This window comes from Lissotriton vulgaris, chromosome 7, assembly GCF_964263255.1.
Source record: "Lissotriton vulgaris chromosome 7, aLisVul1.2, whole genome shotgun sequence".
In the NCBI taxonomy this organism is placed as follows: domain Eukaryota; kingdom Metazoa; phylum Chordata; class Amphibia; order Caudata; family Salamandridae; genus Lissotriton; species Lissotriton vulgaris.
Genome location: NC_141695.1, coordinates 754,043,563 through 754,057,449, shown reverse-complemented (window position 1 = coordinate 754,057,449; position 13,887 = coordinate 754,043,563). Strand labels below are relative to the sequence as shown.

Sequence of the window (13,887 nt, the reverse complement as noted above, 5' to 3'; positions counted from 1 at the left end):
CTAGACTCACGGAAACCCACAAAGGCTTCTTCATATTCATGTCAGCCAGCTAGTTGCTCAATCATAATATAGTAAAAAGAACAACTGGTGGACAGAATGCAGAGCAATATCATACATTCACCCCAGTGCAGAGAGATGGACCTAAATCCATTGTTTATTTGCTCACATGCGATTCCAGTTTGGACCCAGCCATATGCAAATCAGTCTTGATCCTGTGCCCAATGAGAACAGTGTAGCCCGAACTGCCAGGCCAGGTCCTCCCTGGACTGGAAACAAGCATCCTAGGACCGGTTTCGGGCTTTCAGCCCTCATCAGCCAGGATAGCTTGATTCCATTGGCATGGAGAGCACAGGACTCATGTCTGAGCATACCAGTCCCACTCGGGGTGACAAATGCAAAAAGAACAATTGATGGACAGAATGCAGAACAAGGTCATACATTCACCCCAGTTCAGAGATCTGGGCTTAAATCCATCGTTTTTTGCTCACCATGCCATTCCAGTTTGGACCCAGCCATATGCAAATCAGTCTTGGTCCTGCGCCCAATGTGAACAGTCCAGCCCGAACTGCCAGGCCATATGTATTCAAGTGTCTTTTCATTCGGGAAGTGAACACAAAGCAGTACCCACTGAACTATACACATAACATATTGCTCTTTGATATGCATGGTACATGTTCTTTGCAGCAGGCATATTACCCCTCTGCATTACCTTAGATGAGTAAAATAGCCACTGGACAAAACATGCTCCCATCTCCCTCCAGCAGGTACATTGATCACCAAAGTTATCTTGGCACTTGTATTGTTGACCGAAACCTGCTGAATATACAAATAACTTTGCAGTGTTTTTAAAACTCCTGCACTTGTACAAAACCGGTTCCCCCAAACTAAACTGGCCCCCTACCCTTCCAGTCGCCCTGGGAAACGCCTACTCCTGCCCTTTCACTGCTCCTGTCCAGTCAGTACTCCTGCTCATGCTCGATCAACACTCCTGCTTCGTCAATTCCCCCGACCCCTCCCTTCTCCTGGCCCGTCACTTCTACTGGCCCGTCACTTCTCCTGCCTGTCACTGCTCCTGCCCTGTTCACCGCTCCTGCCCTGTTCACTGCTCCTGCCCTGTTCACCGCTCCTGCCCTGTTCACTGCTCCTGCCCCGCTCACCGCTCCTGCCCCGTTCACTGCTCCTGTCCTGTTCACTGCTCCTGTCCTGTTCACTGCTCCTGTCCTGTTCACTGCTCCTGCCCCGTCACCTCTCCTGCCAGTCACCTCTCCTGCCCCGTTACCTCTCCTGCCCCGTTACCTCTCCTGCCCCGTCACCTCCCCTGCCCATCACCTCACCTGCCCGTCACATCACCTGCCTGTCACTTCTTGTGCCCGGTCACCTCTCCTGCCCTGTTGCCTCTCCTTCCACGTCTCCTCTCCTGTCGCCTCTCCTGCCCCATCACTGCTCCTGCCCCATCACTGCTCCTGCCCCGTTCACTGCTCCTGCCCCGTTCACTGCTCCTGCCCCGTTCACTGCTCCTGCCCCGTTCACTGCTCCTGCCCCGTTCACTTCTCCTGCCCCGTTCACTGCTCCTGCCCCGTTCACTACTCCTGCCCCGTTCACTGCTCCTGCCCCGTTCACTGCTCCTGCCCCGTTCACCGCTACTGTCCTTTCACCGTTCCTGTCCTTTCACCGCTCCTGTCCTTTCACCGCTCACATCCGGTTACTGCTCTAGCTCATGCCTTGTCACCTCTCCTGCCCCGTCACCTCTCCTGCCCCGTCACCTCTCCTGCCCCGTCACCTCTCCTGCCCCGTCACCTCTCCTGCCCCGTCACCTCTCCTGCCCCGTCACCTCTCCTGCCCCGTCACCTCTCCTGCCCCGTCACCTCTCCTGCCCCGTCACCTCTCCTGCCCCGTCACCTCTCCTGCCCCGTCACCTCTCCTGCCTGTCATGTCACCTGCCTGTCATGTCACCTGCCTGTCATGTCACCTGCCCGGTCACCTCTCCTGCCCTGTTGCCTCTCCTTCCACGTCGCCTCTCCTGCCCCATCACTGCTCCTGCTTTGACACTGCTCCTGCCCCCTTCACTGCTCCTGCCCCGTTCGCTGCTCCTGCCCCGTTCGCTGCTCCTGCCCCGTTCGCTGCTCCTGCCCCGTTCGCTGCTCCTGCCCCGTTCGCTGCTCCTGCCCCGTTCACTGCTCCTGCCCCGTTCACTGCTCCTGTCCTTTCTCCGCTCCTGTCTTTTCACCGCTCACACCCGGTTACTGCTCTAGCTCATGCCCCGTCACCTCCCCTGCCTCATCACCTCTCCTGCCCCGTCACCTCTCCTGCCCCGTCACCTCTCCTGCCCCGTCACCTCTCCTGCCCCGTCACCTCTCCTGCCCATCACCTCACCTGCCCGTCACATCACCTGCCTGTCATGTCACCTGCCCGTCACTTCTTGTGCCCGGTCACCTCTCCTGCCCTGTTGCCTCTCCTTCCACGTCTCCTCTCCTGCCCCGTTCACTGCTCCTGCCCCGTTCACTGCTCCTGCCCCGTTCACTTCTCCTGTCCTTTCACTGCTGCTGTCCTTTCACCGCTCACACCCGGTTACTGCTCTAGCTCATGCCCCGTCACCTCTCCTGCCCCGTCACCTCTCCTGCCCATCACCTCACCTGCCCGTCACATCACCTGCCTGTCATGTCACCTGCCCGTCACTTCTTGTGCCCGGTCACCTCTCCTGCCCTGTTGCCTCTTCTTCCACGTCTCCTCTCCTGCCCTGTCGCCTCTACTGCCCCATCACTGCTCCTACCCCATCACTGCTCCTGCCCTTCATCATCCCCATAAGGTCACCAATCATAGACTTCAGAACATTGGAATATTTTCTTAAATCACTAACAGACTCCTAAATACTGGGGTCAAACGCCGTGGCTGTCATTGCTTGAGGTGGAAAAGATTTGTCTGCACAGATGGCGTCATTATCAATGGGGCTTTGCAGGGGGGCGAATCTGTTAGTACATGCAATTATTAAATCTGCCAAATCATGTGCACATGGGTCAGGAGGTGGTGTAAATACTGCTTCCAAATATGAGCTTACTCGTTTGGTTATGGGTGCAAAACCACTCTTGCCCTTGGGTTTCTCAAACATCTTTGGAATGGTGTGTGTTACACCGGGGCCTGTATGGGGAGGACAACTGTCAACAGAACTAGAAGTGGCGTGAGAACGGCCCCGGTGCACCTCCGGGCCGAGATTGCCGGGAAACAGTCTGGTAGGCATTGATGAACTTTGCTTCCGCAGGTAAACACTGTGAATATTACTGCCACAAAACCCAACTAATAGCAGCTTTAAATTGGCATGTAAACTTGCTGGCAGCGTCCTCACAAATGAGGTGTGATCACGGGCTCACAGCAGCCGCAGGGCCATCAGAGTAGCCGTTTTCGCACTATGCTACACTGATGGCCCTTTCAGTCTCACTTTGCAGGCCCATTAGACCCAGCGGGGAAGGGGAGGAGGCCGGGCGCAGTGCAGAGGCCTTCTGAATATTCACGTTGCACCACTCATGCGTGAAAAAGAAAAAAAGGTGTACTTTAAAGTATGGCAATTTTACAGTCCCCGGTACGCTCTTTCAAAACTAAGAAGTAGGGGAACGGACTAAGATAATTTTAAGAAGTAGGGGCACGCCGTGCCCTTCCGTCCCCGCCCACTTCTAACGCTGATTTAGTTATACCAATTCCGTCATCTGTCGACTTTCAAGCCCCCACCACCTCGCCTCACCACTTTTACCTATACCGGCCGCCGCTGGTGGTACTGAAGCCATGTCCTCCCTTCACTAGAAACAAACATCCTGGGACAGGATTAGGGGCAATTCCATGCCACTGGAGTCAAGCTAGCCTGGCTGATGAGGTGTATTACCCCGAAACTGGTCCTAGGATGCTTCTTTCCGGTTCAAGGAGGACCTGGCCTGGCAGTTCGGTCTGGACTGTTCCCATGGGGCGCAAGGTCAAGACTGATTTGCATATGGCTGGGTTTAAACTGGATTAGCATAGGGAGCAAAAAAACGATGGATTTAGGCCCAGATCTCTGTACGGGGTGAATGTTTGACAATGTTAAACATTCTGTCCATCAGTTGTTCTGTTTAGCAATGGCATTTTGAATGGGATATTGTTGGGGAAGCCTTTTGGTACTGTCAGGAGGTGGGCTGTATGATTTTACTATTGCTATTTGCGCAAGGACATTTGCTTTCTCATACACAGAGGTTTCTGTATATAGCAGAGTGAGGTAACCAGCAATTGATGGGGTGGTGTGGCGTTTCCTGAGCTCAAATTACATATTTTTAATAGCAATGGAAAATGCAATTGAAATGTAAGATACAAAAAGTGTTGGAAGCTCTGTGGAGCTGGGAACGGTTAGAAGAAACTGAGTGTATTTTTGCCAAACTACATTTGTGCTATTTAATCTTTGGTCCATGAGGCGAGGGACTTGGACCGCAACGCTTCAAGGACCACTTTGCAGCAGAGATTGAGCCCTGTGCTCATTAGTACTTAGGTAGGATAGCCATAAAGATTGATTCCCAAGGGCTGGCTGTGGTTGAGGTGCCCCCCCGCCCACCACTCCGAGTTGCAGTTGACCAATCTAACCTCCAGGACTCTCTACCTGTTGCTTTCTCGGACACCTGCTTTAGGGTGTTCATATATCAGTTGATTTCAGAGGAAAAAACGTGTAATGTTTTGCTATTCCTAATCCAAAGTAGGTATTTAATTGTTCAGTTTTGATTCCTTAAAAAGTAATACTAGTTTATTCAGTGGTACACAAGCAACAGTGTTTTTACCTTTATCAATAATTGAATAGCATCGCCCTCACTTTGAAATTCCATAAGGCTTTGAGCAGGCTGTCGCCTGGTTTAGCCTACTCGCCTCCTGCCTGACGCCCACAGCATGGTAAATGGAGAGCATTTTGGTAGCTTGGGTGAGGAGGATTGTATAATGATGCCGAATCGGTTTGGTTTGGATTTGCGGACATAGTCATCGATGCAGGGGGAGGTGAGAGAGTCATCAGTTCAGTTCCATCAGTTCAAAAGCTTTTATTCGATTTGTACATACAAATCATACAAGCACAAGTACATAATTAAAATATTAAAATCACCATATAATCTCTCCTAGAAAAGGGCTAAAGTGCAGCAAGTAGTAAGTGATCATATCTCTTTAGGTCAACATATTATTACGAAACATTCTTATATAGACAAACTGGGGATCAGTAGGAGTTACTCAATAGGCCTTTCCTGGGAACTGTACATTAAAATTTTTAAGTAATCATTCAATACTGTGGACCTCTACAAATATAATAATACCTTAATTACAGAAATTGATATAAAATTTAAAAATGAAAGCATATATATACAGACAGGAGTGTTAACGGTAATAGCATCATAAAACGGTTCCTGGCAGCTGTATAACATAAGTACAGACAGGTAAGTAAACATTATTATAATACAATACTTTTCCTGGCAGCTGTACATTTTAAAATAAAAGTAGCCAAGAAGAAACAAATCTCCTCGTTCTCTAATAAAGATAAAAATATCAATGCTGTTTGTGTGGTACGAATGTTATATTTGATAAAAATTGGCTTAAGGTATTTTAACCTGAGAAACTGAAAGAATTTACAAAAAAGTAAGAAATGGCAACTACTCTGCCGGGAGATACTATCACACGGACAGGGTATGTCTGAACTGGTTTTTGTGTTTGGAAAAGCAACCAAGTGGTGAACAATGCCCAATCTGACCCGTGTTAAAACATACTGATGAGAGGGGCGAGTCACATACACAAGATAGGATTGGAGTCCCGGAGCTAGATTTAAATCTTTATAAAATTTCACAGTGACAAAATTGCCAACGGTTTTATCTCGCTCAGCCTTACGAAAGTTTAGGAACGTTGTCTTAATTTCTTTTTTTGAAATAGAAACAACCTTTTCAGGCTCACGGAACACATCAATGTTGAAAAGAAGGAGATACCAGCGGTGGATGTATCTTAACCACAATATACGTGAAGAGTGATCCAAACCTATACAATCAAGGATAATATCCTGAGTGAATCGAGTCTCTGGCTTAGCCCAAATAGAACGCCACAATAAGAGTGGCCGAACTGCTGCTAAGTCAGAAATGTACTCGATCCCGACTTCTTCATGGATCAGCTGGATGGAGGCAGAAGGGGGAACACATAACAACCTCCTTAAAAACTTGTTTTCCTCCTTCTGCAGGGAAATACCCTCGCAGTGTCCCCACACCCCTGCCCCATACAGAGCAGAGGAGACACAACATACATTGTATATATTCATCATATCTGAAATACTTCGTGAGCCAAGTTTAGAGGCAAAACGAAAAATACTACTAGTAGACCGTAGCATTTTTATTTTTACAGCATCAAATTCCGCATTCCAGGACCCACTATTATTATATGTTATTCCCAGATAACAAAAGGACTTAACAGAGGTCAACTTTTCTTTATCTAGAAAAAAAGTATGCTTTACCTGCTTGGCTGCCTGACCACATGACATTACATACGTCTTGGTTTTGTTCACACGAAGCCGCCTAGCTTGAATAAACCGCATAAAATTATCAATTAGGCGCTGGAGGCCCATCTGTGTTCGAGATAAAAGAACAGCGTCATCCGCATAAAGTAACAGCGGAACAGGTTTACCACCAATCAGGGGGGCATCTGCTGGGATGTCTGCTAAGAAACGGTCGACACCGTTAATAAAAAGGGAAAATAAGAGCGGAGCTAAAACACAACCCTGGCGTATGCCCCGAGACACTCTAAAGAACGGGGTACATTCACCAAGGGTGCCATAGCGGACTTTACATGAAAGTTTTTCGTACAGTCTAGCTAAAAAATAAACTATTTCCCTTGGGGCCCCTGCATCAAGCAAAACCTCCCAAAGAATGTTATGGTTAACCAAATCAAAAGCGCTGCTCAAATCAGCAAAACATAAAAAGAGGTTGCCATTTTTAGCCACAGTATATTTACTGATTAAAAGGTCCAGATTTACACATTGGTCCAATGTGCCCAGGCCCTTGCGAAAGCCATATTGGACTCTAGTTAAGATGTTAAAATCAGTTGCCCAGTCTTCTAGCCTCTTCAGCAAAATCCTACTCATCACCTTTACAGAGGCGTCTAATAGTGAAATTGGACGATAATTAGAGGCCTCTGATTTGTCACCTTTCTTATGTAAAGGGATGATAATCGATTGGCCCCAAGTAGATGGAAATTCGCTTTCAGCCGCACAATTAAAAATCCTCACCAAAATGGGAGCCCATAAAGCTGTTTCATCTTTGTATAAATCCAGCGGGACCCCATCGGGGCCGGGGGCCTTGCCTCCTTTACTCAAAGAGATTGCTTCATGGCATTCTTCTAGTGTTATAGCCATCGAAAGGGGTAACCATGGGGTTATATCTGGTGGTGGTGACTCAGAAGTTGACCCTTCTGGGTTGAATATTTTGGAAAAATGATTAACCCAATCGCTACATGCCACATATGAGGTCAGTTCTGGAACGTTTTCTTTATTGAGAAACGGGCTATTAATTGTTTCCCAATACAGTTTGCTATTTTTGGTCTCAGCAGCCTCCTTCAGCTTATCCCACGCTTCAGTCTGTAGCACCCTTTTCCTTTTATTAATTGCTGTTTTGTAACTGGCCCTGAAGTATTGTATATCCGCCCTGACACGTGGTTTGGTGCCTAAAGCATTCTTTAGATCGCGGAGGGCGACTATACAGGTCTTATCGAACCACCCCTGCTTTGGACCACTATTGGCTGACGGGATCTTAGTGAAAATACCATCGATAATACTATTCATAGATACAAAGTAATCTATTAAGCAGCCAGAATCACAATCATCATCCAGACAGTAACTAATTTGATTCTTGCATTGAGTAAGAACCTCCTTCTGCTTAACTTTAGAATTTAAACCAGTCCATTTGACCCTTAGGCCCTTTGGTCTAATAGGCACTATGTCGGTTGTACATTTACCACCTGGAACTGATGAGGTACCATGCCCCAAGAGGGTAACACGTAGGCTGTTATGGTCACTGAGGCTTTCTTCGTTTACATACAAATCAGTATAGTCTCCACTGCTAGACAGCAAAATGTGATCTATAAATGAACCTGCATCTCTGCCTGTTAATGTAGGGCATGTTATTGCCCGATTGTTAGTATTGCAGTTTAACAGGGTCATGTCTAGCGTGACTTGCATATTATTTCATGTGGAACCATAACTGCAGTGTTGGAAGTGGGGAGAATCCTCCCTCGCCCCCAGGTCTCCCCAGTGGCTACTCGATGCTGCATCGAAGCCACAGATGTTCCCGTTAGACAGATGGCAGGGCTGCAAGTTAAAATCGCCAGCCCAAACCACCTCAGCCTTTCTTTTCAAGATATCAAGGGCCTTAGTAATTTCCCTTTCTAGAGGCAGTAAAATATCCCCCCTAGTAGCATCAAAAATATTGTTATAGAAATTTACAATGACTAAATCAATATTCTTCCTACACTCCACCCTTATAACTTGGCTGTGTGTCCCCACGGTCGTACTATATTTGACCGTACAGTCACACAGCTTGGTTGACAAAAGCAACAAAAGGCCCCCCTTAGCCCTGCCCGAGCTGGATTTAGTTGCTCTAAGACAGTAGGATGCATACCCTTCGATATTAATGGGGTCTGGGCACCAAGTTTCCTGCAATAGAATTAGGTCAAATCCCTCTCCCATAAAGCTGGTCCAGAAGGGTGTACCTAATTTGCAGGTAAGGCCAGCGATGTTCCAGGAAATAAGAGAAAGTCCTGCTGGTTTACCAAAATCACCAACAACAGACAACTCCGGCTGAGTTGCTGGTGGTAATAAAGCAGGACCATCTTCCCGAGAGATGGTATCTGGGCTTAAGCTGGGGCTAGCAGTAGTTATACCTGTATCAGAGCTACCCCATTTACCTATATGCAGGGGGGGTGTTAGGGATGTCAATATTATAGATTCAGGAAGTGCGGCTAAGGGCGTGACAGGAGAAGAAGAACACACCATATCAAGATAGGGCGTAGAAATGTTTAGATCCGGTGCTTCTGGGGGGCTGAGTCAGTCTACCTCGTCTAGCACGGCGTATCTATTTGGATGGGCGAATTGTGAGGACAGGGGATCTTGGGAGTGGGGCAGGTCCTGCCATGTTTGTTGCCACGGATGTTTATCTAATTGTGGTGGCTGAAAGGATTGCTGCCACTGGTAAGCAGACTGAGGTAAGGGTGGTGGAAAATGAAAAGGATGTTGCCAGTGGGATTTAACTTGATGCATAGGAAAAGGTGAAGCATTTGATAGCTGCTGCTGTAAATTAACATAATGTGGGAGAAAAGGAGGCGGATAAGGTGGTTGCAGCCAAGGTTTGGCAGCTTGCTGTGGAGGGTACCCAGGTCCTCTGTTACTTTGAAAAGTGGAACAGGGAGGGTTAGGTCGTGAGGACATTGGTAAAAAATAAGACAAAGGAAGTGGGTTAATTTGGGTCGCAGGACCACTATTGGGTGCATTACATATATAGCTTGCTGCCCCTACATCCCTAAAATTAACTGTGATTACGTCCCCTACTATTGTTTTCTTGCTTCTGCCCACCCAGTCCCCTCTACGCACGGTAAGGATTTCACCGTTCATGTTATTAGGTAGAGGTTTATGTAGGTGGAGCCATTGAGCACATTTATTTCTAAGCTCGGTAAACGTTTCTTTTCTTCCCTCCTTCAATGGGGGAACTGCTGTCAACACAACAACAAAAGGGGAAACCTCTGGTGGTAAATTAATGGACCTAAAACGTGCTTGCTTTGGCTTAGGCCCTTCTGGTTTGTTTGTAGGAAGAGATGCAGAAGATGGATTAGATTTCCCTGCAACTTCTTTTGCTTGAATAGTGGAGGTGGTAATATTATCAACAACAGGGTGTTGATTCGCCTGAACAGGAGCCTTCTCCTTTGAAATCGATATAGTTGTGGGTTGGACGGAGTTGTTCCCTGTTTGCGACACAAGGGATATAACTGGGTTCCCAGGGGCTGCAATAGCTTGAACCTTATTTGATACGTCTTTAGGGGGCTGGATACTCGATAAACATTTAGGGGCTAATTCTGTGATCCCTTGTAGCTGATCAGGCCCTTGTCCCTGCTTTTTGTGTGGCCATTTAGAGTGTATTAAAGATGTAAGCCTGTCCACTTTAGAAATTAAAGGCTTGATTTGTGCTGCTAAAGTGGCTTCAAGGTCTAGTTTTAAATCCGTTACCATGTTTTGCACCCAGCACGGAATACCTGATGTCATTTGTGGAGTGGGGGAAATCAGATTGTGATTCCTAACTGGTGCTTTTACTTTATTTTTACCCTTCGATGTAGCCTTGGGGAGGTTAGGAGCCCTTCCCCGGGGGACATTAGGTACAGGAACTGTTTCCGCATCGTTAAACCCGCTCAGACTCGGCACCGCTTTGTCAGGTGACTGACAGGTTTCTAGATCTGGTGTAACCTCTAAGTCTTCAAAAGACGGGTCTGAGTCTGATGGGGCAACCGACAGATCAACAGTATTTGGTACAGTCGGAGCACTATTAATAGGCATAGTTATGGGTAGGGAGCAATTATTCAAAGTCTGCAAGGCAGGTGATTTAACATTTGCCAAGGGGCCCAGGGATGAGCGCCTAGCGTTTGCAAGGTCCATGGAGACTCTTTTTTCCAATAAAACAATACTTTGGTCAATAGTCTCATGTACACGTGAAATAAAAAGATCAATGGGTCCGGTCACCTGTGCTACCGCCGTAGCTTTTTTCGCGCAACTTCGAGTTCTGTTGCGTATGGTCGACATCTTAGTCGTTCTGGTTATCAAGGGCGAAGAAGCAGGGGTTCTGGGCCAGGGCCGTCCTCTGCCGTCCTTGAACGGCCTTAAACGGCCCGCTCTTTGCCCGGTCGTCGCCCCGCGCGCGTCCCGCGTGCGCGTTGCTGCTGCAGAATATATGGGAGGGACAGGTGGAGGGGCGGGAAGAGGACCAGCTGCGGCCGATCAGCGCCGCGCTGCCTGCTGGTCCTCGCAGTCCCGCCTCACGCCTTCAGGTGCAAATGCCGGCTCAACAAGGCTGCGTTGGTGCTCCTATGCACTCGGGGGGGTCCAGCAACACAAGACTGCCAAAGTACGTGGCCTGCGAGCGGCTCCCGCGGAGCGGGGGCCGCGAGGCGTGGGTGTCAGCAAAGCAGGGAAATGAAAGTAAGGGAGCTGCACTCGCTGCACGTCAGCTCAAAGGAGAGTCCCAGGCAACTCACTCGGCACGATGGTTTTAACCGGTGGAGGGGCGGGAAGAGGACCAGCTGCGGCCGATCAGCGCCGCGCTGCCTGCTGGTCCTCGCAGTCCCGCCTCACGCCTTCAGGTGCAAATGCCGGCTCAACAAGGCTGCGTTGGTGCTCCTATGCACTCGGGGGGGTCCAGCAACACAAGACTGCCAAAGTACCTGGCCTGCGAGCGGCACCCGCGGAGCGGGGGCCGCGAGGCGTGGGTGTCAGCAAAGCAGGGAAATGAAAGTAAGGGAGCTGCACTCGCTGCACGTCAGCTCAAAGGAGAGTCCTGGGACAGGATTAGGGGCAATTCCATGCCACTGGAGTCAAGCTAGCCTGGCTGATGAGGTGTATTACCCCGAAACTGGTCCTAGGATGCTTCTTTCCGGTTCAAGGAGGACCTGGCCTGGCAGTTCGGTCTGGACTGTTCCCATGGGGCGCAAGGTCAAGACTGATTTGCATATGGCTGGGTTTAAACTGGATTAGCATAGGGAGCAAAAAAACGATGGATTTAGGCCCAGATCTCTGTACGGGGTGAATGTTTGACAATGTTAAACATTCTGTCCATCAGTTGTTCTGTTTAGCAATTGCATTTTGAATGGGATATTGTTGGGGAAGCCTTTTGGTACTGTCAGGAGGTGGGCTGTATGATTTTACTATTGCTATTTGCGCAAGGACATTTGCTTTCTCATACACAGAGGTTTCTGTATATAGCAGAGTGAGGTAACCAGCAATTGATGGGGTGGTGTGGCGTTTCCTGAGCTCAAATTACATATTTTTAATAGCAATGGAAAATGCAATTGAAATGTAAGATACAAAAAGTGTTGGAAGCTCTGTGGAGCTGGGAACGGTTAGAAGAAACTGAGTGTATTTTTGCCAAACCACATTTGTGCTATTTAATCTTTGGTCCATGAGGCGAGGGACTTGGACCGCAACGCTTCAAGGACCACTTTGCAGCAGAGATTGAGCCCTGTGCTCATTAGTACTTAGGTAGGATAGCCATAAAGATTGATTCCCAAGGGCTGGCTGTGGTTGAGGTGCCCCCCGCCCACCACTCCGAGTTGCAGTTGACCAATCTAACCTCCAGGACTCTCTACCTGTTGCTTTCTCGGACACCTGCTTTAGGGTGTTCATATATCAGTTGATTTCAGAGGAAAAAACGTGTAATGTTTTGCTATTCCTAATCCAAAGTAGGTATTTAATTGTTCAGTTTTGATTCCTTAAAAAGTAATACTAGTTTATTCAGTGGTACACAAGCAACAGTGTTTTTTACCTTTATCAATAATTGAATAGCATCGCCCTCACTTTGAAATTCCATAAGGCTTTGAGCAGGCTGTCGCCTGGTTTAGCCTACTCGCCTCCTGCCTGACGCCCACAGCATGGTAAATGGAGAGCATTTTGGTAGCTTGGGTGAGGAGGATTGTATAATGATGCCGAATCGGTTTGGTTTGGATTTGCGGACATAGTCATCGATGCAGGGGGAGGTGAGAGAGTCAATTGAACGGTATTGTGGCATTAAAAAGGAAGATCCTATCCCTGGAGGTAACCCCCACCCTCGTTACTGCACTTTGCCATTCCTGTTATATATGCAATTTATAAATCATGCGTTCTGCTTTAATTTGCAGAGACGGATCCTGGATGGAAGCCTGGGCTTTGCTGCAGGGGTAAGTACCACGCAGATTGGAAATTGCTTCTGAAGGGGAACGTGTTATTCCAGTAATCCTTTAGTATGTGTATATTCCTCAAAATACTGCCTTCGGCTGTTCAGGCATTATTCCTGTGCATCAGCATATCAGCGTGTCACTTAAAGTGTAATATGAGACTGTTTCAGGCTGGTGTCTATTGGGTACTGCGGGGTACTGATTACAAAAATATACACCCCCCCCCCCCCCCCCCTTCCCAGCTCCGTCTTTGATCACTTTATTCCCAACTTGTCCATGTTGGTGGACTGACTGAGCCGAAGTGCTTGTGTTAAACAGTCATTGTCTGCATCAGAGCTCATTTCTAAACACTGAATTTATCTCGTGATCAGTTCTTCTTGTCTTCAAGGTGTCTAAAGGTTTTACCCGTTTCATATAGTTGTGGGTATTCCTCCAGCAAAGATGGGCAGGCCAATATGAAAATTGGCACAATAGTTCTTCTATAGTGCCATGATTGCTCGTTGGAGTGAGTTGCATGTCCTGCTCAATCACATTACTCTTCTACTTTTTCTCACACCACCAGCAGAACGAACCTAGCAGCTCATGCTCCTTAGTATACTCTCGGCAGCACTGCATGCTGCAAACTTCAGACGCAGTCACCTCACACAAGCTAGAATTCAGTGTCCTTTACGAAAAACTTGTTTCATCCACAAATTCTTCCACTTCCTTGACATCCTCACCTCCACCAGGCAACAGCATACAACACGTTGTTTGTGCACGCAGGACCTGAGCTCGACTTGTCTTCATGCCCAATCCATACAGCCATATACCTTACTAGTGTACTCTAGTGTTTAGTGAGTTGAACTTTCCACCTGTCGTTTCCACCTTTTTTTCTTCCCTGACTTTTTTCTTCCACCTGATGTACATTCCCACAGGCCAAACTAAGAGCTCATTATAGCCCACTGTGGAGGGCTATAATAT

General features: G+C 48.0%; 1 protein-coding gene across 2 annotated transcripts in view; it reads left to right on the top strand.

Annotated features, from left to right (window-relative positions):
* The window catches only part of SLC39A11 (solute carrier family 39 member 11), a 2,411,801-nt gene that overhangs the window by 142,740 nt on the left and 2,255,174 nt on the right, over positions 1-13,887 (top strand). For both annotated transcript variants that reach the window (XM_086930982.1, XM_086930981.1), the window contains exon 3: positions 12,892-12,930. In XM_086930982.1, coding sequence (XP_086787108.1) covers positions 12,892-12,930 — 39 coding nt within the window. The remainder of the gene's footprint in view (positions 1-12,891; positions 12,931-13,887) is intronic.